The 27,631-nt window shown below is 36.4% G+C and overlaps 1 protein-coding gene and 1 pseudogene across 1 annotated transcript in view; both read right to left on the bottom strand.

The window, feature by feature from the left end:
- SLC30A9 (solute carrier family 30 member 9) overlaps nt 1–27,631 on the bottom strand; it is a 100,259-nt gene that overhangs the window by 54,526 nt on the left and 18,102 nt on the right. The window contains exons 3-6 of the mRNA XM_054484393.2: nt 13,754–13,813; nt 11,414–11,513; nt 9,172–9,264; nt 8,717–8,799 (exon numbers count right to left, since the gene is read on the bottom strand). Of these exons, the coding sequence (XP_054340368.1) occupies nt 8,717–8,799; nt 9,172–9,264; nt 11,414–11,513; nt 13,754–13,813 (336 nt within the window). The remainder of the gene's footprint in view (nt 1–8,716; nt 8,800–9,171; nt 9,265–11,413; nt 11,514–13,753; nt 13,814–27,631) is intronic.
- LOC129034764 (sodium/potassium-transporting ATPase subunit beta-1-like) lies at nt 337–7,814 on the bottom strand (annotated as a pseudogene).

Genomic DNA, 27,631 nt, shown 5'->3' with positions numbered 1-27,631 from the left:
GACTGGTGAGTTCGTTCTCATGAGATCTGGTCATTTAAAAGTGTGAGGCGCCTCCCCCATCTCTCTCTTGCTCCTGCTATGTAAGACACCTGTTCCATCTTTGCCTTCCGCCAAGACTGGAAGCTTCTTGAGGCTCCCCAGAAGCTTCTATGCTTTCCGTACAGCCTGCAGAACTGTGAACTAATTAAACCTCTTTTCTTTATAAATCACCCAGTCTCAGGTATTTCTTTATAGCAATGCGAGAACTGACTAAACAGCTAGATAGCAAATATTTTATGCTTTGGAGGCCAAGAGGTAATATAAAGGATATGATGAAAGTATAATAAGAAATAACTACAAATTTCCATGAAATTTTTTGACAAAATTTAAAATATAATAAAAATATGTGAGTGCAACTCTTTGTAATACAGGTCTACTAATGAGAAGAACAGAATTCTTTTTGGGGGAATAGGATAAAATATTTCACTTAATTGGGATTCAGTTAGTATTCCTTATCATCAAAATTAATTGCAAATGTTCATCTATTGATGATGATCTGATATTTTACTATTTCATATTCGAAATCTTATACATAGGTACTGCCAAATGCTGATATAAATCTATAAACGTGATTTTAAATAACTATATTCATTGCTTTGGAAGCATTTATAGAATTCTATGAAATTCTTGTTGATATTTGCCTTTTAGCATCTTCTTACATTGAGGACTAATCACTTCCAATTGAAGTCGGCAGAAAACTGCTCAACTGCACTATTTAACGGATTTTGAAGTATGTAAATTTCCTCTGCACTTGCATGGAAATCTGAAAAACACTTCTGGAACTATAGGTTGGGCTTGGAAAATTATCTGCTGCAGATGTCTTCTGTTTTTTTTTTCATGTATTCATTCTTTTATTGTCCATTGTTTTAACTTGACTGAATACATGATCAACAAGAGCACTGTACTCCTGGCAATTATTAGAACATGGACTTTGCATGGTAGAAAACATTTTACACTAGTCTATGGGGTACTGCATTGCTTTTTATAAAGTTCAAAATAAAGATTTATTTTCAAACAAGTGACTGTGGTTTATTTCATACACTACATTTTTTCTTGCAGAAAAAAATAAAACTGTACAACTGCATAAATAAAAAATTCTTTCACCATGAAAATGGTTAAAACATTCATAAAGACACACCATCAGCATGTGATGCCTCCAGAAAGGAAAAAAGGAAAGTAAAAGAAAATGTACAAAGCAAATTTATTAGGCCTGTCACTAGCTAAAGTGATGGGCAAATCTAGATCTCAGACACAGCTTTAGAACATACTAGAGGACAAGGGAAGAGATGTCAAGACAGCATTGAAAACAAGCACAACACAACCCATCACCTTTTCGTGTTTTTCTGTAGTGTCACTTAAAATTTAAAGGGCAGTTCCCCCATGACAAAACCTCATCCCAGTCCCAGGAGAAAAAATAATAATAACGTAAGACCTAACACCACAGGAAAAGACTATGGAATATGTTAAAGATGCTCATTGATGGGCCATTATCTTTGAAAGAGCCAAAAAAAAAGACCATGCCAGTTTTATTCCCATTGAATATTACACCTTGGACAGCAAAACCTGCTCACATAAAGTACAAAACAGATACGATAAAACATGGCTTGAAAAACGACCAGAGTATGCACCTATAGTACTATACATTAAATAAAATACAGGAGGCAATACTTAGGGGCCAGAAACATTGCTTACAAGTCACTTATAGAATCATAATTTACAGTAAAAATGAACACATCCCAAGGCTCAATTTTTCTTTTGTCACTTACAGTAAAATATTTTGTTGCTATTGCTACACTTTAGTTTACATTAATTACATTCTAACCGATTAAATGCAGAAAGCAAGTGTAAAGCATATAGATTATGCTTTAAGTGTAGGTCCCATACATATGACAGTTTGTTCAAGACTAACAGGCTTTTGTATCTTTCTTAAAATTTATTTAATGGCTAGTGGGAAAGATTTGTGCCTGTGATCAGCTCTTAACTTCAATTTTTACATCAAAGGATCCCTGAAAACCATCTTTCTCACTGTGCCCAATGTTCTCACCATACGCTTTACACTAGGCGAATTTCAGTGTCCATGGTAAGGTTGGTGAACTGTACAGCAAGCAGGGGCTGCAGGTATTTGGGCTGCAGGAGTTTGTCATAGTAGGGATAATTCTACAGAGGAAAACCAAGGTAGGTGTCCAGTCCAAAATACTCCACATTTCCATCTTTATCCTTATCTTCATCTCGCTAGCCAGTGCACTGAACAGGAAAGACAGATGCGTTATGCTTCATCACTGGGTAAGTCTCCAAGGACTCATTCTCGGGAGACTTAGGTTTGAAGCCTAGAACTCACTTGAGCCCTCTTTGTAGCCGTAAGTTTCATCATTTAATCCAGAGCAATTTCCCAGCCACTCAAGCTTGAATCTGCAGATCTTTCGCTCACCTCATTCTTGATTAAAGTCTCCTTGTTTTTTGGGTTCACTAGGCACATTGTCACAATTTTCAAAAATCATGTCATCCTTCTGGGCTGAATCTTTGTACTTTTCCAGGAAGCTAACTACGTTCAGCACATACGCCTCACAGTGCTTGGGATCATTAGGATGAAAGGCAATTTCAGTCTGCTGGATCTGAGAAATCTGTGTTAATCCTGGTGGGGTCCTGATATGTGGGTTTAAATTCACTGATGGTGAGCAGTATCACTTGGATGATTCCAATGAAGATGCCAGTCAGGCAGCCATAAAATATTATGTAGAATAGAAGGATCTTAAACCAACTGCCACCAGTCCTGCCTAAAAACTCCTTCTTCTCTGAGTTCCAGAAGAATTTCTTCCAACTGCCCTCCTCATTGGCTTTCCTGCAGGCCATGGCAACAGCGGGTCAGCAGCTGCCGCAGTCGGAAGGGTGGGCGGTTTCGGGGCACGCCCTGGTGTTCTCTGAGGTGTTGCTCATTGTCTCTGGCCTGGCTCTCCTCAGACAGGACACGCCACTGCCACTGTGGATCTGAGTGCTTCTGTTAAACTTTTAACAGCATGGGAAGTACATAAAGCTGACTGACATTACTTTGATTCAAACAATGAATCTACTGTTGAAATGACTTTACAGCAGAGTAAGTTTTGTATTTAAGCACTGTTTTCCCCTGTAATTTTACACTGAATGCATTAAGAAAAATAATGTCTGCAGCAAAAGCTAATTTTCTAAGCCATTCAGCGTTTGATACTAGTGGTTGACAGGTGGGTCTTCTTGTTCAGAAAAATTTCCATTTTGAATTTTTCAATCCTGAGCTCAAAAAATGGCAGTAAAACTGCTAAACCACTGAAATGCAGTGTAGAAGGACAAGTCAGGATAATCAGCTTCTATTTCTTTCAGCGGTTAAGTCCACAAGTTCAAAGGTGATACTACTGGTTCAATAGCAAATGAGATTTAAGTATTTTCCACAAAGTTCCTACTCATGACAAATATTTTCTGGGAAGTATCTACTGATGAAAAGGCTTTAAACATATTATGTTTTCACAACCTTTATAAATTTGTCCAACTAAGGCTTTTTCTGCTCCACACGTATTTTTACCACCATCATCTATATAAGACATCTTAGCAGATTCCACATCAGGTTTACTGAATTAGTATTTTCACATCTTCTTTGAAAATATTCTCACGTGGCTGGGCGCACTGGCTCATGCCTATAATCCCAGCACTTTGAGAGGACAAGGAGGGAGGATCAGAAGGTCAGGAGATGGAGACCATCCTGGCTAACATGGTGAAACCCCGTCTCTACTAAAAATACAAAAAAAATTAGCCGGGCGTGGTAGCACGCACCTGCAATCCCAGCTACTGGGGAGGCTGAGGCAGGAGAATCACTTGAACCTGGGAGGAGGAGGTTGCAGTGAGCTGAGATCATGCCACTGCACTCCAGCCTGGTGAGAGAGTGAGACTCCGTCTCAAAAAAAAAAAAAAAAAAAAAAAATTCTTGCTTGTGGTTGTTCCACACAGAATATTCACAAAGGGTAATTCTTCAGTCTCTTCAAACTCAGCACTCACGCCTCAAATAGTATTGGTACATAGGTCAACTTAGCAAGAGCCAAGGAATATCATTCAAAATCATTTGCCTTGCTTTTTAATTGACTACTGATGTCTGTCCCCAGTGTCCTCAACTCTTGAAGCAACTAGTCGTGCCTAAAGACTACTAGTCCTGGATACGTTTCTTCAGCTGCTCAAATTAAACAGGACTTAATTTACTCACCATTAGAAAACCACTTTCTTTGCTTGACTAATAAGCCACTCAGAAACCAAACTTTGGTTGCAGCCTCATTTTCATTTTCTATTTTTGTGAACAAATTCCGCTGTAATAGATTCCATCTTAAATTTTCTAGTTTTTCTGATTGTTACACTCCTGTGAGTTGGGAATACTGTGATGATTGATTAATCTAGTAATGTCAACATATATTGTATTCTTTTAACTCAGCTATGGTGTCACTGCATAGTAGACACAGTACTTTGCCATCTAATTCAATAAAAAATAATCCATGCTCAACTGTGACTTAAAAGCACAACACTAGATGTCTACTTTTCTTACTCACCAGATAGGTATGCACTCATACTAAAAAAAAAAGGTCATGTACAAGGATACCTATGACATTTGAAATACTGTTGAATTATAACTGTTACTGAATTGTAACTGAGTAGCAGTGCAAAGTGACAGGAGCACCACACGCGGTCTCTGTCAGAGCTACTCAACTCTGCTGTTGGTAGTGCAAAGGCAGCCACAGACAATATGTAAATAAAAGATCATGGCTATGTCCCAATAAAATTTTATTTGTGGACTCTGAAATTTAAATTTCATTTAATTTTCATCTGTCACAAAATACTGTTACTCTTTTGCTTTTTTGTCAGTCATTAAAAATATGAAAACCACTCTTGGCTTATAAACTATACAAAAACAGGCGGCGGACCAATTTGTTCCACGGGCCATAGTTAGCCAACTCTGGCTACTGAAGATGGATTCCACAACACCGGCAAAAGTTATTTATTAAGAGCCAGGGACACGGGTTGTTGTAAGCTATCCAGGAAGCCATCCTCTATTAAAACTGATTACACTAAGATCCAAAACTATAAACAAAAAAAACCCCACATAATTAATAGGTAATTTTAGAATTAGACTTCTAGAAATAAACAATATGTGGACACTGACCCTGATGTAGAATGCCAAGGGACCCTTTATGCTCTCTTTGGTTAAAGGGCCTTAAATTAAAAATAGGGTGGTAAGAAAGATTAAAATGAACTGGCAGTTAGTTCATGTTGGAAAAACTAAATTGCAATGCATTGTCAAGAAATCAAAAGAGAAGATGAAAAAAAAAAAAAGGAACAAACTTAGGGCTTTTAAAACAGCCATACAAGGCAAAATTTATTAACTTCTCAAACCCTAAGCAAGTGCAGTCCCTTTCTAATACTAATAAAAATTAGTGTCATTGATAAGAAGTATGAACACTAAAAAATAAATTGTTCTATCAAACCAGAAAGGGAATAGCAGCAATGATATTCTTCTGAGAAACCTCACAATGCTCAATAAAATCTGTTAGTTGTTTAACAGATAATAAAGTCAGCCTGATTATCAAAGAAAAATATGTATCCATTTTTCATAAATACTAGCACATCGATCTCTACTTTAATCCTGATACATTACCATATATAAGTGCCCAAGAGTAAAAGAACTATATAACTGCACTGGCAATATCTAATTCCCCAGTGGAATATGCCCTATCTGATTGTATCCTGTATTAGTACCTGTATTACCTATAAAGAAACTCAATGGAAACCATTAACTGAATAGTACACCAGAATTTCCAGGACTATCTGTCCCCAGTATGTAATTTCTTCCATTGAAAGTAAATACTTCACTTCTGTTAATTTAAGTGCAGCCCTTTTTATAATATCTGTGGATAGTCAGCTAGGCACGGTGGCACACACCTGTAGTCCTGGCTACTCAGGAAGCTGAGGCAGGAGGATCACTTGAGCCCAGGAGTTCAAGGCTATAATTCACTATGATTGCACCTGAGAATAGCCACTGTATTCCAGCCTGGGCAACATAGTGAGACCTCATCTCTTAAAAAAAAAAAAGATAATCGCCAGGCGCGGTGGCTCACGCCTGTAATCCCAGCACTTCGGGAGGCTGAGGCGGGCGGATCACGAGGTCAGGAGATCGAGACCATAGTGAAACCGTCTCTACTAAAAATACAAAAAATTAGTTGGCCATGGTGGCGGGCGCCTGTAGTCCTAACTACTTGGGAGGCTGAGGCAAGAGAATGGCATGAACCTGGAAGGCGGAGCTTGCAATGGGCTGAGATTGCGCCGCTGCACTCCAGCCTGGGTGACAGAGTGAGACTCTGTCTCGAAAAAAAAAAATAAAATAAAATAAAAATAAGCAACAACTTTTTCTGAAGCCAAAAATCCTTTGATACTAGGATTCACTGTCTCCTTCAAACTTTTGAAAATGCCAAACCAATGATTTAAAGAACTTGGATTTTACAAGGAAAACTATACTTATTCAACATCTAGATGATTTAATATTATATATTCCAGGTCACAAGAATCTCAAATATACTCCTTATTCCTCCTGACTAGGTTGGCTGAAAAGAGACATACTATTTTCAATTTTGTCAAGAAAAGGAATCATCAACAGGTCAATCACTTTCTTTGTCAGAATTAAAGCTATTTGAGAACATCCTAGACCTTCAACCGAAGGGCAAATGAGAGGATTATTAAGACTGACAGCTTACTACAGGCAATGGATAGTTAACTTTTCTAAAACAGTTCAACCATCACCATCACATGAACTGACTAAAACAAACATCCTGACCTTTTAATATATACTGGAATATTTATAAATAAAATGATACAATGTCTGGACCTGGTTTCAAAGTAATCCAGTAGAGTGAAGGTTAGTGAGAGGGATATACATTAAACAAGGCTGGCCATGTGTTGGTAGCTGTAAAGCCAGATGATGGGCATTAAAAGGTTATTATACTTTTCTCTGCACTTCTGAATATGTTTGAAATTTCCCTACTAAAAAGAGGGGAAACCAAATTTCAAGATAGACTGTTAGAAAATATTTAGAACATATGAAACTGACTTGGTTAGATTTTGGTTAAAATCCACCAAAAACTTATTTAAATCAATTTTAAGAGACACACAATCTAATAGAAAAGTGAACAAAACATATAAAAATTATTACAGAAGAACTAAGAAAAACCAATATACATAGAAGATAACCTCAGTAGTAGTCAGAGATATTCAAAATTAAACAAGGTACCATCTGTTGCCCATCAAATACACAAAAAAGTTAAAATCTTGTTAATATCCAGCATGGGCAAGGGTATGAAAAAATAGTCACCCTCATACACTGTGATTGTAAATGTAAATTGGTATCATATTTCCTTCAGAGAGTAATTCTTTAGGATCTATCAAATTTTTAAATGCCTATGCCATTTGATCCTAAAATTATATTATTAACACTCAATCCTATGTAAATATTCACAATTATCTCACATTAAAAAAAAGTATTTATTGATGTATTCTTTCTAACAGTGAAAAATTGAAGAACATAAATCTTGCTACATCCATACAATGGGGTACTATACAACTGTTAAAAAGAATGAGGTAGATTTGTATATGTAGATATGGAAAACGGTTATGATTATACCACTATCTATAAAGAGCAAGATGTACAACAATATGTATGCTATCATCCCATTTATGTCTATGTTGCCCGGGGTGGTCTCAAACTCCTGGGCTCAAGTGATCCTCCCACCTCAGCCTCCTGAGTAGCTGGGATTACAGGCAAGTAGCTGGGACTATAGACATGTGCCACCACACCTGGCTCCTAAGAGTCTTACTTGCATATACATTTCAAACACCAAGCCCAGCTTCTTGTTCATAGCGGGTATTGGATAAATATCTGCTGAATTAATTAATGTAGCTGAGTTAATAGACCTTTCTGTAAAAAAGCAATTGATATGATTTGGCTCTGTGTCCCGACCCAAATCTCATCTCGAATTATAATAGCCATAATCCCCATGTGCCGAGGACAGGCCATGGTGGGAGGTGACTGGATCATGGGGACGGTTTCCCCCATACTGTTCTCATGATACTGAGTTCTCGAGATCTGATGGTTTTTATAAATGTTTGACAGTTCCTCCTATGCACACGCTGTCTCCCGCCTGACACCATGTTAAGACGCGCCTGCTTCCCCTTGCGCCATGATTGGACGCTTCCTGAGGCCTCTCCAGCCATGCGGAACTGTGAGTCAGTTAAATCTCCTTTGTTTATGAACTACCTAGTCTTGGGTAGTATCTTTATAGCAGTGTGAAAACAGACTAATACAGCAATTACTTCCTATTCTATCACTTTTATAACAAGTATAATCTTTAAATCAGATAAGTTTCGATAGTTATATGTCTTATAAAAATTATAAACTGTAGCTTCTCTTCCTCTCACCATCTTCAAAAAGCTATACAGGAGAAAACAAAAACACAGTTCCTGTTTTTGTGAAATAATTGAATCCCAAAACGGAAACTAGCATTTGTTGGAAGCAACAGAGCCTAGGCCAACAGGTATGCTAGCACTAGAGAGTTCTTACAGATACAGTTCTCACCTACAAGTTATTTTTCAATTAACTTGACTTTAAATTGAATATACTTACTTTCTCTGTATTCTATTTCTGCTTCCTTACGCAATTTTTTCTCTCTGGCAAGAGCTTCAGGGCTTCCCCAAACTTCCAAAGATCTGTGCATACACACATGGTCACCACAATGAACAATTTTAATGACTTTATTGACATCATATTTAAATCTAAATTCTCTAATGAGAATCTTACAACAAAGCCTAAGGTGCTTTCAGAGAAACATAAAGGACTTAAGGAACTTTTCCAAATGAAATCTAAACAATTAGAGTAAATTCAACAGCAAATTTTCTTACACATTATGACATGTATTTAGTTAAGGAGTACATATTAGTAACTCACAAATAAACAAATTTGCAAATACAAAAATAACGTTTTTAAAAAGTCATTTAAAAAATTCTGACTCTGTCTAAAATGTATTTTTATTAATCCAAAATTTGGCTAGAACTTTTATTCTGAAAGAACTATGTTCTTACTTTGCCTCCACATCTGATCTCAAGTATACAGTAAAAGACTCAGTATCTTCATGGGGACTTCGTCGTCTGATTTTTCGAAGTTGTTCTAGATCACTAGAGAAAGAAACATGTTGAATTTATTCAGACAAAGTGCATATAGTTTATATACTTAAAGAGGATTACTAAGGGCAGATAAAAGCAACAACACTGATCCCCATCTTAGAGGAATATAGATGTGAATGGCTTTTAAAGATCAGTTTAAAGATGACATTTTGTATACAAAAAATAGAGACAGTGAAAAAAAATTACTCTTGATGCTCAGTGTAGACACCACAATATAATATGTACAGATTCAATTCCCTCACCAGTGCTTGTATTTTTATCTGCTATGGGCGCACCACTGCCATCTCTAATATATGGGGAAAAAAAGTGAAAAGTTAGGTAATGCGTGGTGGCTCACTCCCAGCACTTTGGGAGGCCGAGGCAGGTGGATCACCTGAGGTCAGGAGTTCGAGACCAGCCTGGTCAACATGGTGAAACCCCATCTCTACTAAAAAAAAATACAAAAATTAGCTGGGTGTGGTGGTGCCTGCCTGTAGTCCCAGCTACTCAGGAGGCTGAGGCAGAAGAATCACTTGAACCTGGGAGGCAGAGGTTACAGTGAGCCAAGATCACGCCACTGTACTTCGGCCTGGGAGATAAAGAAAAAAAAAAAAAAAGTGAAAAATAGACAAGGTGCGGTAGCTCACACCTGTAATCCCAGCACTTTGGGAGGCTGAGGTGGGTGGATCACTTGATGTCAGGAGTTCAAGACTAGCCTGTGCAACCTGCAAAACCCCGTCTCTACAAAAAATACAAAAAATTAGCCAGGCGTGGTGGCGCACAGCCGTAGTCCCAGTTACTCAGGAGGCTTAGGTGGAAGAATCACTGGAGCCTAGGGAGGTAGAGGCTGCAGTAAGCCATGATTGTGCCACTGCACTCCAGCCTGGGCAGCAGAGTGAGACCCTGTCTCAAAAAAAAACAAACAAAAAAAAAATGAAAAGAAGAAAGAACATGGATTAGAATATCATCCCTCTACTTAAGAATTTAAGTTAAAAATTTACAGTCATTATTTGTTTATATGTAGGTTAATACTAAGTGGTAATATCCATTCAAAGGTATGATGTCATAAAGAGCATATGTCAATTACATGTTATTTATTTTCCTTTCTCTTAAATTCTGAAAGGCTTACATATTCATCAAGTCACTGCTAAATAGTCATTCTATATTTAATCATGGATCTTCCTATGGAAATTTTGTTAAAGCAATGAAACAACCTATAAATAAAAAGTCTGTGACTATGTAATGTTATCAAGTTCTAGAAATTAAACCTAGATTTAAAAAACATCAATAGCCATCACATGTTAGTAAAAATGTATGGATCAGCTTTCAAAAGACATATATTCTAGTTCTCCCTGTCACTGACTCACTTAAATTAGCTGGGTCAATCACTAACATCTTATATTATGTTCATCCTGGCCTATTAAAGTGGAGACAGCAATGCCTAATCCACTTAATTCACAAAATTTGTGTGAGAACTAAATCAATATTATAATTGGTTGTTGATGTAATAGTTACAAATGTTAAAAATTATAAGAATACCTATTTCTTGATATATACCAAAGTGGCTGTGACAGTGAGGAAGACTGAAAAATAGATAGATCATCTGATTTCTCTAATTGGTACACAAAGGAGGGAGAAAAGTTTAAATCTGTGACTAACATAATTTCAATAAATATAAATCTGAGAAAAATAATAACAGATATTGGAAAGTAGTAAAAATAATTTATACTCAACAGAAATCACAGTTGAGAGCATGAACATAAATTTAACCCACTAAATTGAGTACTCAACTCTGCTGGCCAAAAAACCAAAAAAGTCAAACATACAAATACGCAAATAATCTTATTGAGAATTCTGTCACATACCAATGACTTAACAATTTAACTCCTAAGATTCTTGTGTGATGGAAAGGTTTTGAAGAATTTACCATTGTGGGTTTAAGAAACTAAGAAAGACTAGAATTGCTAATGCTGGGGCAGGATTCAGTTTAGTTTGCTAACAATTTTTAACATTTTTGACTGAATAAAAATATTTCTTCATTTTAAGGATCCAGTAGCAAATTTTCCATATATGGATGGTAGCAGGTAACACACTCTAAGAAAGGAATAGTTATTTAGATTATTTAGATATGACACACGGCTACATTTTTAAAAAAAATTACCTGGATTTGAGGCAGAACTCATTTATTGCCCTGACTCCAGTGATGAAATTATTCTGAGTGTACTTTGATCCATACTCCCTTTTCTTAAGGACTGCTTTAACTAAACAAAAAACAGGAAAACATAATAAATATGCACATTGAAAGTCACATGAGAAGATGAATATAGGCTGATACTTAAGAGGCTTCACTAATGAATTTCACAGAAAACTGATCTTTTTCACTGAATGACATCAGAGAAAAAATTATCCAAGTGCAGAATAGGATGAAATTGCATTTGTAGCCATCTAGCTTTTGTCTCTATATGTCATCTATAACTGATCCCAAAATGTCAACCTTTGTCTAATGAACACCTTGAATAGGTATTACTGGTCTGTCTAAATCATATTGGTATAATTTAAATTGCTTAGGGTCTAAATGAAAATGAACTGAAGTTTCGATAAAAAATTACAGAGTATTGGGAGGCCAAGGCAGGTGGATCACTTGAGGTCAGGAGTTTGAGACCAGCCTGGCCAACATGGTGAAACCCTGTCTCTACTAAAAAAAAATACAAAAAATTGGCCAGGTGTGGTGGTGGGTGCCTGTAATCCCAGCTTCTCAGGAGGCTGAGGCATGAGAATCACTTGAACTTGGGAGGCAGAGGTTGCAGTGAGCCAGATTATGCCGCTGCACTGGCCTGGGCTACAAAGTCAGACTCTGTCCAAAAAAAAAAAAAAAAAAAAATTACAGAGTAGTTGAGTGCTTTTCAAACTGTGAAGGTGAAATCAGCATTTCATACAAAGTAGAAATATAAAGTAATCAAAGACTACTACATACAATTAAGTATTTTTTTGTGAAAACCTTTGTTTCATTTACATATACTAATCTATATGTATATTAGTTGCTAATTAGTATTTCTTATGTGGGTTACAGTCAAAAAAGTTTAAAGCTACTAGACCATTTCACATAATGTAATAAAACTGAAAAAAAGTACGGAATAATTTCATCAGTTAAAAATTACAAAAAAAATTATTACAGATTATAGGTTAAATATTGCCTTCTAATAAATTGTTTTTCTATTGTCAAGTATCAAACTGCTCATAAAAAGGCCAGCGACACCAATACCAATACTAATTTGGCATCAATTATAGTCTGTGAGTTAAAAATTACAGAACATTGGTCTATGTTAATAAATCATTATAAGGTGAGACTTTTGGTCATATGATAGAGGTAAATAAGCAAATACCTGAAGTGCAAGAGCAAAATAACAAACTCATGTGTTCTATTTCAAATTGTCACCTATTCACTTCATGTTCTATTCTCATATTTATTATTTCACAATTTTCTGTTCTACTTCCAAGTTGAAAGAGCAAATTCAGCCTAAGATTACCTATCACTACAGTGGGTAAAAAGACTTCTAAAATAATACATACTTACATTAAATGCACAAATATTATGTAATAAGAATATTTGAAAAATAAAGTTCAATTAAAAAATCAAAACCTTATCTGAAAAAAACATATAGGGAAATACAGATTTTTTTTTTTTTGCATGAGTTTCAGGTCTCTAAACTGCCTTTTAAATTTTTAAAAAATTTTTAAAAAAATTTCTTCCAAATAGCTAAAAAACCCTGATCCAGCTTATTAATGATGAAGATGAGGATGATAATGATAATGATGGCTGCTATAACATTAATTATTATTAATTGACTGTCTACCATGTGTTAATCAAAGTTACCCTAGAAAAGAAGTCTCATTTTCAGCACCACATTATAGGGAAGAAAACTAAGCCTCAGAGACGTCAAGTAAATTGCCCAAGGTCAGCCAGCTGGTAAGCACTGGGGCCACAAATTTAATCCAGTTTTGTCTGATGCCAAAGCCACAGTGCTGTTAATCATAGAGTTGCTGCCTCCATGAAACAGCTGCTTTGGAGATGGGAACCACAGCCTATTACACAGAAGACAGCTACAAACAGGAATTCCTTCAATTTCTCCTAGAAAAGAAAAGTCAGACAAGAACGGCCAAACTCTACCTGGATTTGAATAAGCAGTAGCTGAAAAGTGTGGGCCTCTTGTTCTTTAATTGCCTTACTCTTCTGAAAATGATAATGCAATTGATGATTCTTATTTGCCATTATTCCTTTCTTTGGGCTTTTGAAAAAATTTGTGACAAAAATGTAAAATAAATTTAACAGAAAATTAGTTTATATGTAAGAGAATAAATCCTTATGGTCAATCTATTTAAATAAAAGCAAAAATAAACCATACTCTTAGAATAATATAACTATAAAGAGCTCTACATAAACCAATGTTATATATTTAATTCAAAACATCTTTATAATAAAAAAAGGATAAAATATATTTACCTCTTACTTGGAGAGGTTCTTGCTTAAGGGGAGCTTTGAGTTCTGCGCCTATACCTTCTGCTGTAAAGTTTATTAAAACAAGTTTACATTAAACAACTGCTTTCATACAAATCTATAAACTTAATTAATATTAGCCAATGTAATATAGCAATGCATAAAATCGACAATGTATCATAGACCACGTTGGATTCATCTTAAGAATGTAAGAGTAGTTAAACATTACAAAAGCTATTTATCTCATTAACAGATTAAAGAAGAGAAACTATACAATCATTTCAGAAGCTAAAGAAAAAGCATTTAATACAATTCAACATCCATGCAAATCTCAAACCGTTTTAGAAAATTAGGACAAATAGGAATTTCTTTAAAGGGTAAAACAAACCTACAACAAACATTGTCTTTAATGGTGAATGCTTAAATGCATTTTTAAATTAAGGAACAAAAGAATGCACAGTTCTTCCATTTAAAACTGTACCAGAGATACCATTCAATGAATAAAGAATGATTATTAAGTGGGACTGGGACAACTGTACAACCCTACACCTACCAAAAAACACATTAAATTAAAAAAATGTGAATCTACCTCCCACCATAAAGAAAAAACAATTACAAGTAGATTAATTAATTGTTTAAATGTTAAGGTATTTGCATGCCTCATGGTAGACAATACAGAATACTTTCATGATACAGAAAGATTTCTTAAACAAGATATAAACAACACAAGAAAAACTGGATAAATTTCTGCCAAATTAAAACTCAGAAAAACTGTTCAAGTAATCCCATAAAAAAAAAAAAAACAGAGAAAAAAGGCCGCAAACTGAGAGAAGATATTTCCAACAAATAGAATCAACAAAAGTAATCAAGAATATTTAAATAAGTCCTCTAGATCAAAAAAATGACAATCCATTAGAAAAAAATAGGAAGGACAATCTTGCAGAGAAAAGGATATACAAATAACCAATAAACATTTGAAAAAATGTCTGCCCCATTATTAATAGAATCCAAATGAAATCACAAGATGCTATTTTATAACCATCAGATCAAGACAAAGGAAAATATGACAATACCTAATGTTGGCAAGGGTATGGAACAATGAAAACGCATACACTGCTGGTGGAAATATAAACGGGCACAATACCTTGGTAAACAAGTTGGCATTATCTACTATAGTTGAACACAAGCATAATTTATGACCCAGCAATTCTTCTAGGTCAATATATTTGGCTTCAAGAAACTCTTGCACGAGGGCACAAGGACAGAGGTACATGAGTGTTCAGAGCAGGACTCTGTTCTGTTGTTGTAAACTGGCAACAACCCAAATGCCCATTAGCAAGAGAACAGATAGATAGACAGATAGATAAACCATGTTATATTCACACAACATTTCATACAGCAGTGAATAGTAACAACATAATAATGGCCATCTTTCTTTGAGCTTTTACTGTGTGCTAAGTACTACTCTAAGCACGTATCAATTCATTTAACTCATACAACATCCCTGAACAGTATGTGCTATAATTGTCTCCAAGAAAATTAATGAACCAGACACACACACCAATCAATAGGATAAATCTTAGCAACTAAATTTAATGAAAAAAGTAAATCACAAAAGAATACATACAATAAGCTATCACAACAAAGTTCACAAACAAGCAAAAGTAAACAATCAGCGCTATATACAAATGTATAAAGCTATTTCCTCTTTTTTTTCACATGGATACACAGGACAAATGGAGATTAGGAGGATGTGATCAAGACAGTGAAGTTCTTAGCCTGAGTAGTAAATTCCAAGGTTTGATTTTATTACGTTTTTTAACTTACATATATATTATAATATCCTTTTGTATGTATCAAATATATTGTAAAAATCTCACCCTTAAAACATTTTCCATTATATTTATATCCTCATTCAATAACATTTCAGAGTTTATGAAGAATGGCTACATTTACTAAGCATTTAACATGTGCCATGTACTGTCCTATGCACTTTACAAATTATTTCATTTAATTGTCACCGAATTGCTCTGAGGAAAATACTATTATCTTCATCTTATGAGGAAACTGAGGCACAGAGATTATTACAACTTCCCCCAAAGTCACAGAGCCAGTTTTCCTTATTATGAGGAAACTGGGGCATAGAAAGATTTTGTAAATTCTCCCAAAGTCACGCAGCTAGTATTTTAAACATGGAGGCACAATTATTTTGATTACTCTATACTCTTAACCACTTTCCTGTATTGCCTGTGTTTAAAACAATATTTAATTTTATGTGTAGGTATTTGTGTAATTTTCTAGGTGGTAAAAAAAGAGTAGATACTGGATTACCAACATGAAGATCACTGGAACCTCCTGAAAACAGCGGTTTCTGGACAAGAATGGGAATGGACACAGTAGTTGAGGAGAAAATAGGAGATTAAATGGAAGCGGTATTTGGACTCTCAGCAGGGCTGAAGAGAATGAATCAAGGAAAGGTTGACTGCATTTTACATAGAGATGGGAATGATGCAATAGCCACAAAGAAAATATAAAGTAGGCTAATAGGATAATCCCAAAAGCAAAGTCCTTGAGCAGATGAGGTAGTAGGGGATTCAGAATATAAGTCTCTGAAAACATGGAATGAAACAGAAATTAACTAATTCCACATATTTAGATTATGAGTTCATTTAAATGATATGGAATACCACTAAGTCTGACTACTTAACTGTGGTACATTTGTACTTCTGCCATCTTATTGTTTTCAGTTTACCATCTTGTTTTCTTTGCTTTTATTTTTATTTCGCTTTTCCTGCCATCTCCATCTCTTAGATTGAAAAAGTTTTCTATATTCTCCTCCCATCCAATCCCCCAATTGCTATTTGGAATTTATAAGACTATATTTCTATTGTTTAACATTATTTAAAAAAAAAACTTTTTATTATTAATTTTTTGGGTTTTTGTTTAAATTTGCTTTTATATTTTAATTTTTTATGGGTACACAGTAGGTTTATACATTTATGGGGTACATGAGGTATTCTGAAACAGGCATACAAAGTGCAATAATCATATCAGGGTAAATGGAGCATCGATCATCTCAAATATTTATCGTTTGTATTATAAACAACCCAATTATACTATTTTAGTTATTTTTAAATGTACAATAAATTATCGCTGACTGTAGTCACCCTGTTGTGCTATCAAATACTAGATCTTATTCATTCTATCTAACTGCCGTTTTGTACTCATTAACCATCCTCACTCTCCACCTCCCACTATTCTTCCCAGCCCCTAGTAACCATCATTCTACTCTCTCTCTCCATGAATTTACTTGTTTTAATTTTAGCTCCACAAATAAGTGAGAACGTGCCGTTTTTCTTTCTGTGCCTGCCTTATTTCACTTAACGTAACAACTTCCAGTTCCATCCATATTGCTGCAAATGACAGGATCTCATTCTTTTTTATGCTTAAATAATACTCCATTGTATATATAGACCATATTTTCTTTATCCATTCATTTGCTGATGGACACTTAGCTTGCTTCCAAATCTTGGCTACTGTGAACAGTGCTGCAATAAACATGGGAATGCAGATAGCTCTTCTGATATACCAATTTCCATTTTTTTTTTTTTTTTTTTGAGACAGAGTCTCACTCTGTCGCCAGGCTGGAGTGCAGCGGCATGATCTCAGCTCACTGCAACCTCCGCCTCCTGGGTTCAAGCGATTCTCCTGCCTCAGCCTCCTGAGTAGCTGGGACTACAGGCGCATGCCACCACACCCAGCTAATTTTTTGTATGTTTTCCTTTCTTTTGGGAATATACCTAGCAGTGGGATTGCTGGTAGTTCTATTTTTGGTTTTTTGAGGGTCCTCCAAATTGTTCTTCATAGTAGCTGTACTAATTTACATTCCTACCAACAATGTACAAGGATTCCCTTTTCTCCACATCTTCACTAGCATTTGTTATTGCCTGTGTTTTGGATAAAAGCCTTTTGAACTGGAGTGAGATGATACCTCATTATAGTTTTGATTTGTACTTCTCTGATGATCAATGATGTTAAGCACTTTTTCATACACCTTTTTGCCACTTGCATGTCTTCTTTTGAAAACGTCTCTTGAGATCTTTTGCCCACATTTTAATCAGATTATTAGATTTTTTCCCCATAGAGTTATTTAAGCTCCTTATATATTCTGGTGAGATCGATAGTTTGCAAATATTTTCTCCCATTTTGTGGGTTGTCTCTTCATTTTGTTGACTGTTTCCTTTGCTGTCCAGAAGCCTTTTAACTTGATGTGATCCCATTTGTCCATTTTTGCTCTGGTTGCCTATGCTTGTGGGATCTAACTCAAGAAATCTTTGCCCAGTCCAATGTCCTGGAGAGTTTCCCCAATGTTTTCTTTAAACAGTTTCATCATTTGAGGTCTTAGATTTCAGTCTTTACTCCATTTTGATTTGATTTTTGTATATGGCGAGAGTAGGGGTCTAGTTTCTGCATATGGATATCCAGTTTTCCCCAGCATCATTTACTGAACAGACAGTCCTTTCCCCAATGTATGTTTTTGGCACATCTGTTGAAAATGAGCTCACTGTTTATCTATGGATTCACTTATGGGCTCTGTATTCTGTTCCATTGGTCTATGTGTCTGTCTTTATGCCAGGAAAACAGCATAAAGGATTTAGGTTTAGTAACCTAAACCTATGCTGTTTAGATTATTAAAGCCCTGTAGAATAATCTGAAGTCTGGTAATATTCCTCCACAGTTTTTTTCTTGTTGCCCAGAAAGCAAAGGTGGGTAGGGGGTGATTTGCAGTAATATGTGGGAAAGAGTAAGAGGAAAAATAAATGTTACTTTAGAATTTCATAGTAATCTAAATGTCTTCCATCATATTATTATTATTTTTTTTTTAAGAGTCAGAATCTTGCGATGTCACCCAGGCTGTAGTGCAGTGGTGAGATCATAGCTCACTGCCACCTCCAATTCCTGGGCTCAAGTGATCCCACCTTAGCTTCTCTAGTAGCTGGGACCAGAGGTGAACACTATCACACCAAAGTTAATTTTTAAATTTTCTGTAGAGATGAGGTCTCACTATGTTGCCCAGACTGGTCTCAAACTCCTGGGCTCAAGGGATCCTCCCACCTCAGCTTCTCAAAGTGCTCAGAGTACAGGTCTGAGTCACTGAGCCTGGTTATAGTATCAGGCCTCAGCCACTGAGCCTGGTTGATTATAGTTTTAGCACTTAATATTAAAAGAAAGTTTACTGCTTTATTATCAATAGTCAGTTTTACCAGGGCATTTTATCCATTTCTTGTTCTTCGTTGTCTCTTGGATATTTCATCCCTTCTGTAACTCCAGGTTTCTTCTGCATCTTGCAGAAGTACGTGCTTTAATAGGTTTTTTTGTTTGTTTGTTTTTTAATGTGGAGGGGTTGATTAGTAAAATGACTCTCATCTTTGAGAGATGAAGACGGTTAATGGATTAAAAAAATAGAGTAAGACCTACTATTTGATAGCACAATAGGGTGACTATAGTCAGTAATAACTTAATTGTATATTTTAAAATAACTTACAGAATGTAATTGGTTTATAAATCAAAGGATAAATGCTTGAGGGGATGGATACCCCATTCTCCATCATGCGCTTATTTCACATTGCATGCCTGTATCAAAACATCTCATGTACTCCATATATACACCTACTATGTACCTCCCAAAATTTTAGAAAATAAGTTTTTTTAAAAATGACATTCATCTTTATATGTATGATAACATTCCTATTTTTACCTTCTATTACCTAGATTACCTAGATAATCTACAATGATTATCTAGATTACTATGGAATTCTAGAGTAGCATTTATTTTTCCTCTTACTCTTTCCTGGATATTACTCCAAATCGCTCCCCCATCTTTGCTTTCTGCATATTTTTGCAGGTAAAAAGTCTACTTCAGTAGAACAACAATTAGGCTGACAGTATTCTGATTTTTCTCTTTGTCAGCTTTTAAGTTGGGTTGTTTCGTGTTTTAGTTTTTAAATCTGTGGTTTCTCTACAAAGTGTCAGGGGTAGATTTCTTTTTATTTATCCTGCTTGGTACTCAAAACATATTTCTGATCTGAGAATTCCTGTTTTTCTAAAATTCTGAAAAATTCTCATCTCTCTTTATATATTGATTCCTCACCATTTCTCTACCTATTAAATGTAGGCTAGAGCTGCATGTTCTTACATGCTTTCAATTTTTGGAAAATCTTTTTGCCTTCCTATGTGCCTTCAGACTGAATCTGAATTTACTAACTCTCCTACTGATGATGACTATTTAGTCTACTACATTTTTACTTTAGTGGCTACACTTTCATTTCTAAGATTTCTAATTGTCTCCTTTTCCTAATTATTTGCTCTGGTTTTATTTCTGTAAGTTTGTGTTTCAAAACTCCCTGTCATTTTTAATGAATATGAGTCCTTCATTTAACCTTTTGAGAACACTAAACTTATTTTAAAGCAATTGAAGCTGTTATTTTAGCTTCAACTGGAATTAATTCACATTTGTTGATTCTGTTGGCTTTCGTAGCATTAGGATTCTTCACGTATTTTGAAATTTTAGAGTTCACCATCTTACCCTGAATAGGGTATATCCTTTCATTCTCCTCTTCACATTCTTGTGCTCAGAGTTCAATCTAATACCTCTATGCAAAACTCATATTGCTAGTTTGATCTCATATTGCCAGTTTGAAATTCCTTCCCTTTCAATCCAGTCTCTAAGCCAGGAAACAGCAAGTTTCAGTTCCTGGTTGATATGGTTTGGCTCTGTGTCCCCATCCAAATCTCACCTTGAATTATAATCCCCATAATCCCCATGTGTCAAGGGCAGGACCAGAAGGAGGTAATCAGATCATGCAGCAGTTTCCCCCATGCTGTTCTCATGACAGTGAGTGAATCTCACCAGATCTCATGGTTTTATAAGTGTCTTGCATTTCCCCTGTTTGCACTTATTCTCTCTCCTGCCACCCTCTGAAGAGGTGCCTTCTGCCATGATTTTAAGTTTCCTGAGGCCTCCCCAGTCATGTGGAACTGTGAGTCAATTAAACCTATTTTCTTCATAAACTACCCAGGCTCAGGTATTTCCTCATAACAGCATGAAAATGGACTAGTACACTGGTCTTTTCCTTGCCTCCCTAGGCCTACAGCTTCCTGTAAGACACAGCCTCAGGTAGCAACTGGAATTAGCTATTTTCAGCCTCCTTCTATGGGGTGGGTGGATAAGTTCAAATAGTGAGTCTGACTCCAGTACCTTGCTATTCAAATAGCACATGTAGCATATTACTCCAAACAAGCCAAACTCCTAGCTGCCATTCCCAGATTACAGACCCAGAGTCCAGATGCTTCTGTTCCATTTCTTTGATATAACATGTCTTTTTTTAGTCCAACTATGTCTTCAATTTTCTCTTTTTATACTTTATCTATTATTCCAATGAGTGGTTAGTAGAACAGGTGCCTCAAAGTATGTATTCACAATACCACTGTGATCAGAAGTTCTGCCTATCCATTGAGTTACCTCTTTCAAGGCTTGTACGAAGCAATTAAATGCCAATATATTCAGCACTAACAAAAGCAAAGCCCTATTTGAAATAAAAGCAAAATATTTTACAGGTAATTTTTAGTATATTTCTTGGCAATTGTTTTTCAGTGAAAACCACTGGGAAAATGACTAAATACTGTGTGTGTGTTTATTTTATTTTATTTTTTTTTGAGACAGGATCTTGCTGTGTTGCCCAGGCTGGAGTGTAGTGGCACAATCAGGGCTCACTGCAGCCTCAACCTGTTGGGCTCAAGTGATCCTCCCGTCTCGGTCTCCTGAGTAGCTGGGACTACAAGCACATGCCACCACACCTGGATAATTCTTTTATTTTTTGTAGAGACAGGGTCTCCCCATGTTACCTAGGCTGGTCTCAAACTCTTGACCTCAAGGGATCCTTCACCTTGGCCTCCCAAAGTGCTAGATTACAGGTGTGAGCCACTGCACTTGACCAAAACACACTATGTTTTGATATCTAAGGCATGTACAGAAAATCTAAAAAGGCTTTAAGTGTTTGCCAAATCCTAAGTAGGTTACGATGTCATACTGGTAAATTGAAGATAAGCTTAAAAACACTTCTATTTAGTAACTACATTTGACCTTAAAAAATTTAATTATTATGATTTTATTTTTGTCTCACTACACAGCAAGCAAATTCTAAAGTATCTTTATCTATAGAACCTACATATCCATTTCTTACAATTTAGCTTTGGGAAACAGAGAGCAGGGCAGAGAAGAGTGAAGGGAAAAAGGTGGAATAATATATTTTCAAAACTTACCTAATGTCCAAACAACTGATATCTACTGTCAAAAGTTTCAGAAACAACCCTAGTTTCTACAATGCTCAAAGTTATTGAACTTAATCATATAAAATGAGTTGCTTTAAGCTGTATATTTCTGGATATTCTTCTCACTACAAACTGTCTAGATGTTACTAAATATATAGTGTTATACAGCACAAACAAGAATGCTAGTAAATGGCTTAAACACATGTATGAATACTTATTTTACATAGCACCAACTTAATAAACTCACACTGCATCACTGGAGTAGAATCTTTATGATTTCAATCAGTAACCAAACATTCTATCCATGAATATCTCCAGACATTTGTTTTAAGCTCAAACCCTGGCTGTTTGCCACACATCTGCTGTCATTAGCAAAATTAAAACTAATTTTACTAAAATTTAACACATCTGAATGCTCCTTAAAAACTTAAGGATTCCTTAGCAAGTCTCTGCTTCTTAATGAGCTGTTCCTGACTTTATCATGGGATTTGAATTATTCAAAACTCAATCTCAAATCCTTAAATATACAAATTTCTTTCAATCAAGCAATTACTTGCACTCTATCTGATGGCTAACAAGGTCTAATGTGGCCTAAGCAAGTACTGAAAAATTGAGCCCAAAATAAAACTGTCAATAAACAATATACTTCTAATATAAGAAAATAAACTAACCTTTTTATTCCAGTCAGCAGAGAAAAAAGAAACTTAATCATGGATTTCAATTTGAAAGATTCTGAATGGTGGAACCGTATTAAATATTTTCCCCTGAGTCTGTGTTCACCTCTGCAGAGCATTATAACATATTTTACCCTTAATTATATTATTTCATCACTATTTCTTTTCCCTTAACTATGTTCTAATAAACATGCTTATTTCTGGAACTTAGGGACTCATTACACTCTGCATTCTTTCATTGCACAAAATCAAACTCTCAATCAATATTTACCCCAGCAGTTCTCCATCACCACAAAAGAAAGAGAAGAAATTGCACAGGTAAACCCAAAGGGAGGATGAGGCTTAGGAAAAAGAATGAAAAAAAGAACCATTAAATGTATACAGGTTTCTCAAGGAATCTGTAAAATCTTCCCCTGTGAAAGACATCTGACTAAAGGAAAAATGGTCCTGAAATGTTTATTATTCTTCCAACACTGTCTCTCCTGACACCAGATAGTCTGGATTTTCTCCAGCCACTCCTTCTCAAGTCTTCTTTGCAGGCTCCTCTTCTACCTGTCCCTCACCCATGTGGGGGATTTTGTACTAGAAGATCTCTCCTCACTCTAAACACTCTCCCTGCACTGTCTCAAACAGACCCATGGCTTCAGTTACCATCTATGTATAGGTAAAAACTCCTAAATCTTTAGTTCCAGGTTAGAACTCTAAGCATTCACTCACTTATAAATATTTATTATGTCCCTGCTATCAGCAAGACACTGAGGTTCATGCTGTCATGGAGCTTGCAAACATGTAGGTGATGAGGAAATAAAATACTGAAAACATCAATCAGGAGTAAGTGCTACCTAGGCCAAAAATTAAATTAGAGTAGTATTAAAGACTTACTGGGTGGCTACCTTAGGTTGAGTGATTTTAAAATGTCTCTATGCAGAGCTGACATTTAAACTGAGATATGAATGACCAGAAGAGGTTGAGCCATGTGAAGCAGGGCACCTTGGAAAGAGAACGCAACTAAAGCAAAGGCCCTATAACAACAAGCTTGCCATTTTCTCAGAACCAAAAGGAGAGTGCTTTGGCTGAAGCATAATGAACAAGCAAGAGAGTAGCAGAAGAAAATAAAGAGGAATATGGAAGCCAGATCAGCTAGAGAGAACTTAGAGAGTCAGAATAGTAAATTTTAATTTTATTCTAGCAGTCTTGGCTTTGTTCTGTGGGTAACTAGAGCCAATGGAGAGTTTTAATTAAAAAAGTGACATGATCTGTTTTTAAAAAGACCACACTTGTTATATGAAAAATGAACTACAGAAGGACAAGAATGGAAGCAGAGATCCCAAGGAGAATACTACCACAGTAAATCAGACAAGAGATAATGATGTCTTGAAGTAGGATAGTAGTTAAGATGTGTGACATCTTTTTTTTTTTTTTTGAGATGGAGTCTTGCTCTGTCGCCCAGGCTGGAGTGCAGTGGCGCGATCTCAGCTCACTGCAACCTCTCCCTCCTGGGTTCAAGCGACTCTCCTGCCTCAGCCTCCCGAGTAGCTGGGACTACAGGTGCGTGCCACCATGCCCGGCTAATTTTTTGTATTTTTAGTAGAGATGCGGTTTCACCGGGTTAGCCAGGATGGTCTTGATCTCATGACCTCATGATCAGCCCGCCTCGGCCTCCCAAAGTGCTGAGATTACAGGCATGAGCCACCGCACCCGACCTGATGTGTGACATTTTAACAGATGATGCAGTGACTAGTAGATTCACTGGATAACCAACTGCCTATTGGTCACTGCATCATCTGTTAAGACCTTCCATAGGTACCTATAATTCGGATGTCCAAACCAAGCCATCATCTCATTAAAATATCCTCCAGCTCTGGTACTCCTAATTTTAGAAATCAATGAAATCATCTAGACAGTAACCAAGCATTGCCCTTGGCTTGACCCTCTTCTTCATCCCTCAAATTCAATTACTAAGTCCTAATTATTCAGCTCCTAGATCTCTTAAGGTCATCTACTCCTTTAAAAAAAAGCATTATCATTACCCTACTCCAGACCTTCATTTGTATTACTACTTTCAATCTCCCTCCTTTGCAATATGTTTGACATTTCGCAACTAGTTATCTTTCTAAAACCTTAAATCTAATCAAGTACCTCCGCTACTTGTATCAATAATACTCTGTTATTCCCACTACCTACAAAACAAGTCCAAACTCCCAAACAAGACCCCGATCTGACTACTGCTTAACTCTTGCCATTTTCTCAGAACATGGCTGAGAAAAAGGGAGACTGCTTTGGCTGAAACATAATGAGCAAGCAAGAGAACAGTAGAAAAAAATTAAAAGGAATATGCAAGCTGGATCACCGTCTCTTGTACTTTCAACACTACCAACCCCACCACCAAATCCTCTATTCACTATTGCAGGAATTTTACCTCCTTTTTCCACCATTCACCACATATCAATACCTACTTTTTTTTTTTTTGAGACACGGTCTCACTCTGTTGCCCAGGCTAGACTGCAGTGGCACTACCATGGCTCACTGCAACCTTGACTTCTCAGGCTAATGTGACCCTCCTACCTCAACCTCTTGAGTAGCTGGGACTATAGGTGCACACCACTATGCCCAGCTGATTTTTGTATCTTTTTTGTAGAGACAGAGTTTCACCACCTTGCTCAGGCTGGTCGCGAACTCCTGGGCTCAAGTGATCCACCCATCTTGGCCTCCCAAAGTGCTAGAATTTCAGGTGTGAGCCACCACACCTGCCCAATACCTACTTTTCTTTCATGTCTCCAAGTAGGTATCATTTCCTTATGGAAATCTTTGCTAACCACTCAAGACTCAGTTAAGTGCCTCTCCTATGTGCCCCTGCAGCACAATGAATTTCCCCTATCACAGTATGGTTATCCCTCAGTATTTGTTGGGGATTGGTTCCGGGACCTCCCTGTAGATACCAAAATCCATGGATGCTCAAGTCCACCTTATAAAATGGTGCAGTATTTGCATATAACCTATGCACATCCTCCCATGTACTTTAAATCATCTCTAGATTACTTATAATACCTAATTCAATGCAAATGCTAAGTAAATCGTTGTTACACTGTATTGTTTAGGAAATAATGACAAGAAAAATGTCTGTATATGTTCAGTACAGATGCAGCCATCCATTTTCCCCCAAAATCTTTTAATCCTTGTTTGGTTGAATCCACAGATGCAGAACACATGAATACAGGGCTAAATGTTACAATACAATATTTGTTTGCTTAATTTTCTGCTTTAGTAATCAACTCTGAGTCATTCTCATTTGCTGCCATATAAAAAATGCTCAATAAATACTTCTTGAGTAAATTAATGAATAAATGAATAAAGGACTTCCTTTAATGCTTCCTTTTATTGTAGCCCAAGCAAAAATTTTTTAAATGTATTGTCAGTCTAGCAAAAAATGATATGAAAAGGGCAAAAATGAAGTGAAAGCAGAACCTCTACAGAATAAATGAACACATCAAAGCCAGCTTTCCCCCGATTTCTACTGAAGCTTGGATTCTTTGAGTTTATTTCTACCTCCAGAGCTACAAGGGGCATGGAAGACCAGAGAATAAGACTAGGTTCTGCCCAAGATAAGGAGTCTAACAGGGGACACTGAGGTAAAAAGCCACAGCCATGGGATCACTATGAACTAGAAATAAATAATACACATAGAAGGGAACAGCAAGTAAACTGGCCTATCTGTATTTTGGTGAAGAAATAAATACTCCTCTGAAAATCCTACAGACAAGTGAACCCTAACACAAGTTACAGTCTGAATTCACAATGTAAATCTAAAGCAGAGAACTGAATTTAATGTGGTCCCAATAATGCTACTGGAGAGTAGCACACAAAAGCAAAAACAAACCCTTCCAGGCAGAAAGTCATTTTCAGTCCAGATAAACATCAAATACTTTCAAGATACAAAAACATCATGGAAAATGAACAACTCACAGTTATAAAACACAGGTATGACATCATGAATAAGAGCAAAAAAGGGAAGAAAAGCCTCATATAGTGAGAAACAAAAAGATTTCATATAGCAGAATTTTCTGTTAAAAATATAAAATAGCTATGTTTAATGTATCTAATGTAATAAAAGTTAAGTCTGAAAATACAACCAAGGAATTAAAGACCAACCAAGCAAGGTAAAAAAACAATTTCTAGAAATGAAAAATATGGCCAGTTTTTGGAAGGCTGAGGCAGGAGGACTGCTTGAGCCCAGGAGTTCAAGACCAGCCTGGGCAACACAGGGAGACCTTGTCTCTACAAAATATAAAAATAAATTAGCTGGGCATGGCAGCACACACCTGTTTTCTCAGCTACTTACGGGGCTGAGGTAGGTCGAGCCCAGGAGGTCAAGGCTGCAGTGAACCATGATCACACCACTGCACTCCAGCCTGGGCAACAGAATGAGACTTGGTCTCAAAAAAAAAGAAAAATATAATCATTTAAGTTAAAAACCCAACACACATAATCAACCAGCATATTAGAGGCAACTAAAGAGGAAATTAGTGATCCTGGTAGACCTGAAGAAATAATACAGAATGCAGGCCAGAAAGGTAAAGAAATAGAAAATATGATAGAGAGGTTTAGAGACATGAAAAACATAAGATGATGTAACATATTTCTCTTTTTTTTTGAGGCGGAGTCTGGCTCTGTCGCCCAGGCTGGAGTGCAGTGGCACTATCTCGGCTCACTGCAAGCTCTGCCTCCCGGGTTCATGCCCTTCTCTTGCCTCAGCCTCCCGAGTAGCTGGGACTACAGGTGCCCGCCACCACACCCGGCTAATTTTTTGTATTTTTAGTAGAGATGGGGTTTCACCATGTTAGCCAGGATGGTCTCAATCTCCTGACCTCGTGATCCACCC

The sequence above is a fragment of the Pongo pygmaeus genome, chromosome 3 (genome assembly GCF_028885625.2).
Source record: "Pongo pygmaeus isolate AG05252 chromosome 3, NHGRI_mPonPyg2-v2.0_pri, whole genome shotgun sequence".
NCBI classification, from domain to species: domain Eukaryota; kingdom Metazoa; phylum Chordata; class Mammalia; order Primates; family Hominidae; genus Pongo; species Pongo pygmaeus.
Note: the sequence above shows the minus strand (reverse complement) of the source record. Positions and strands in the feature narration are given on the sequence as shown.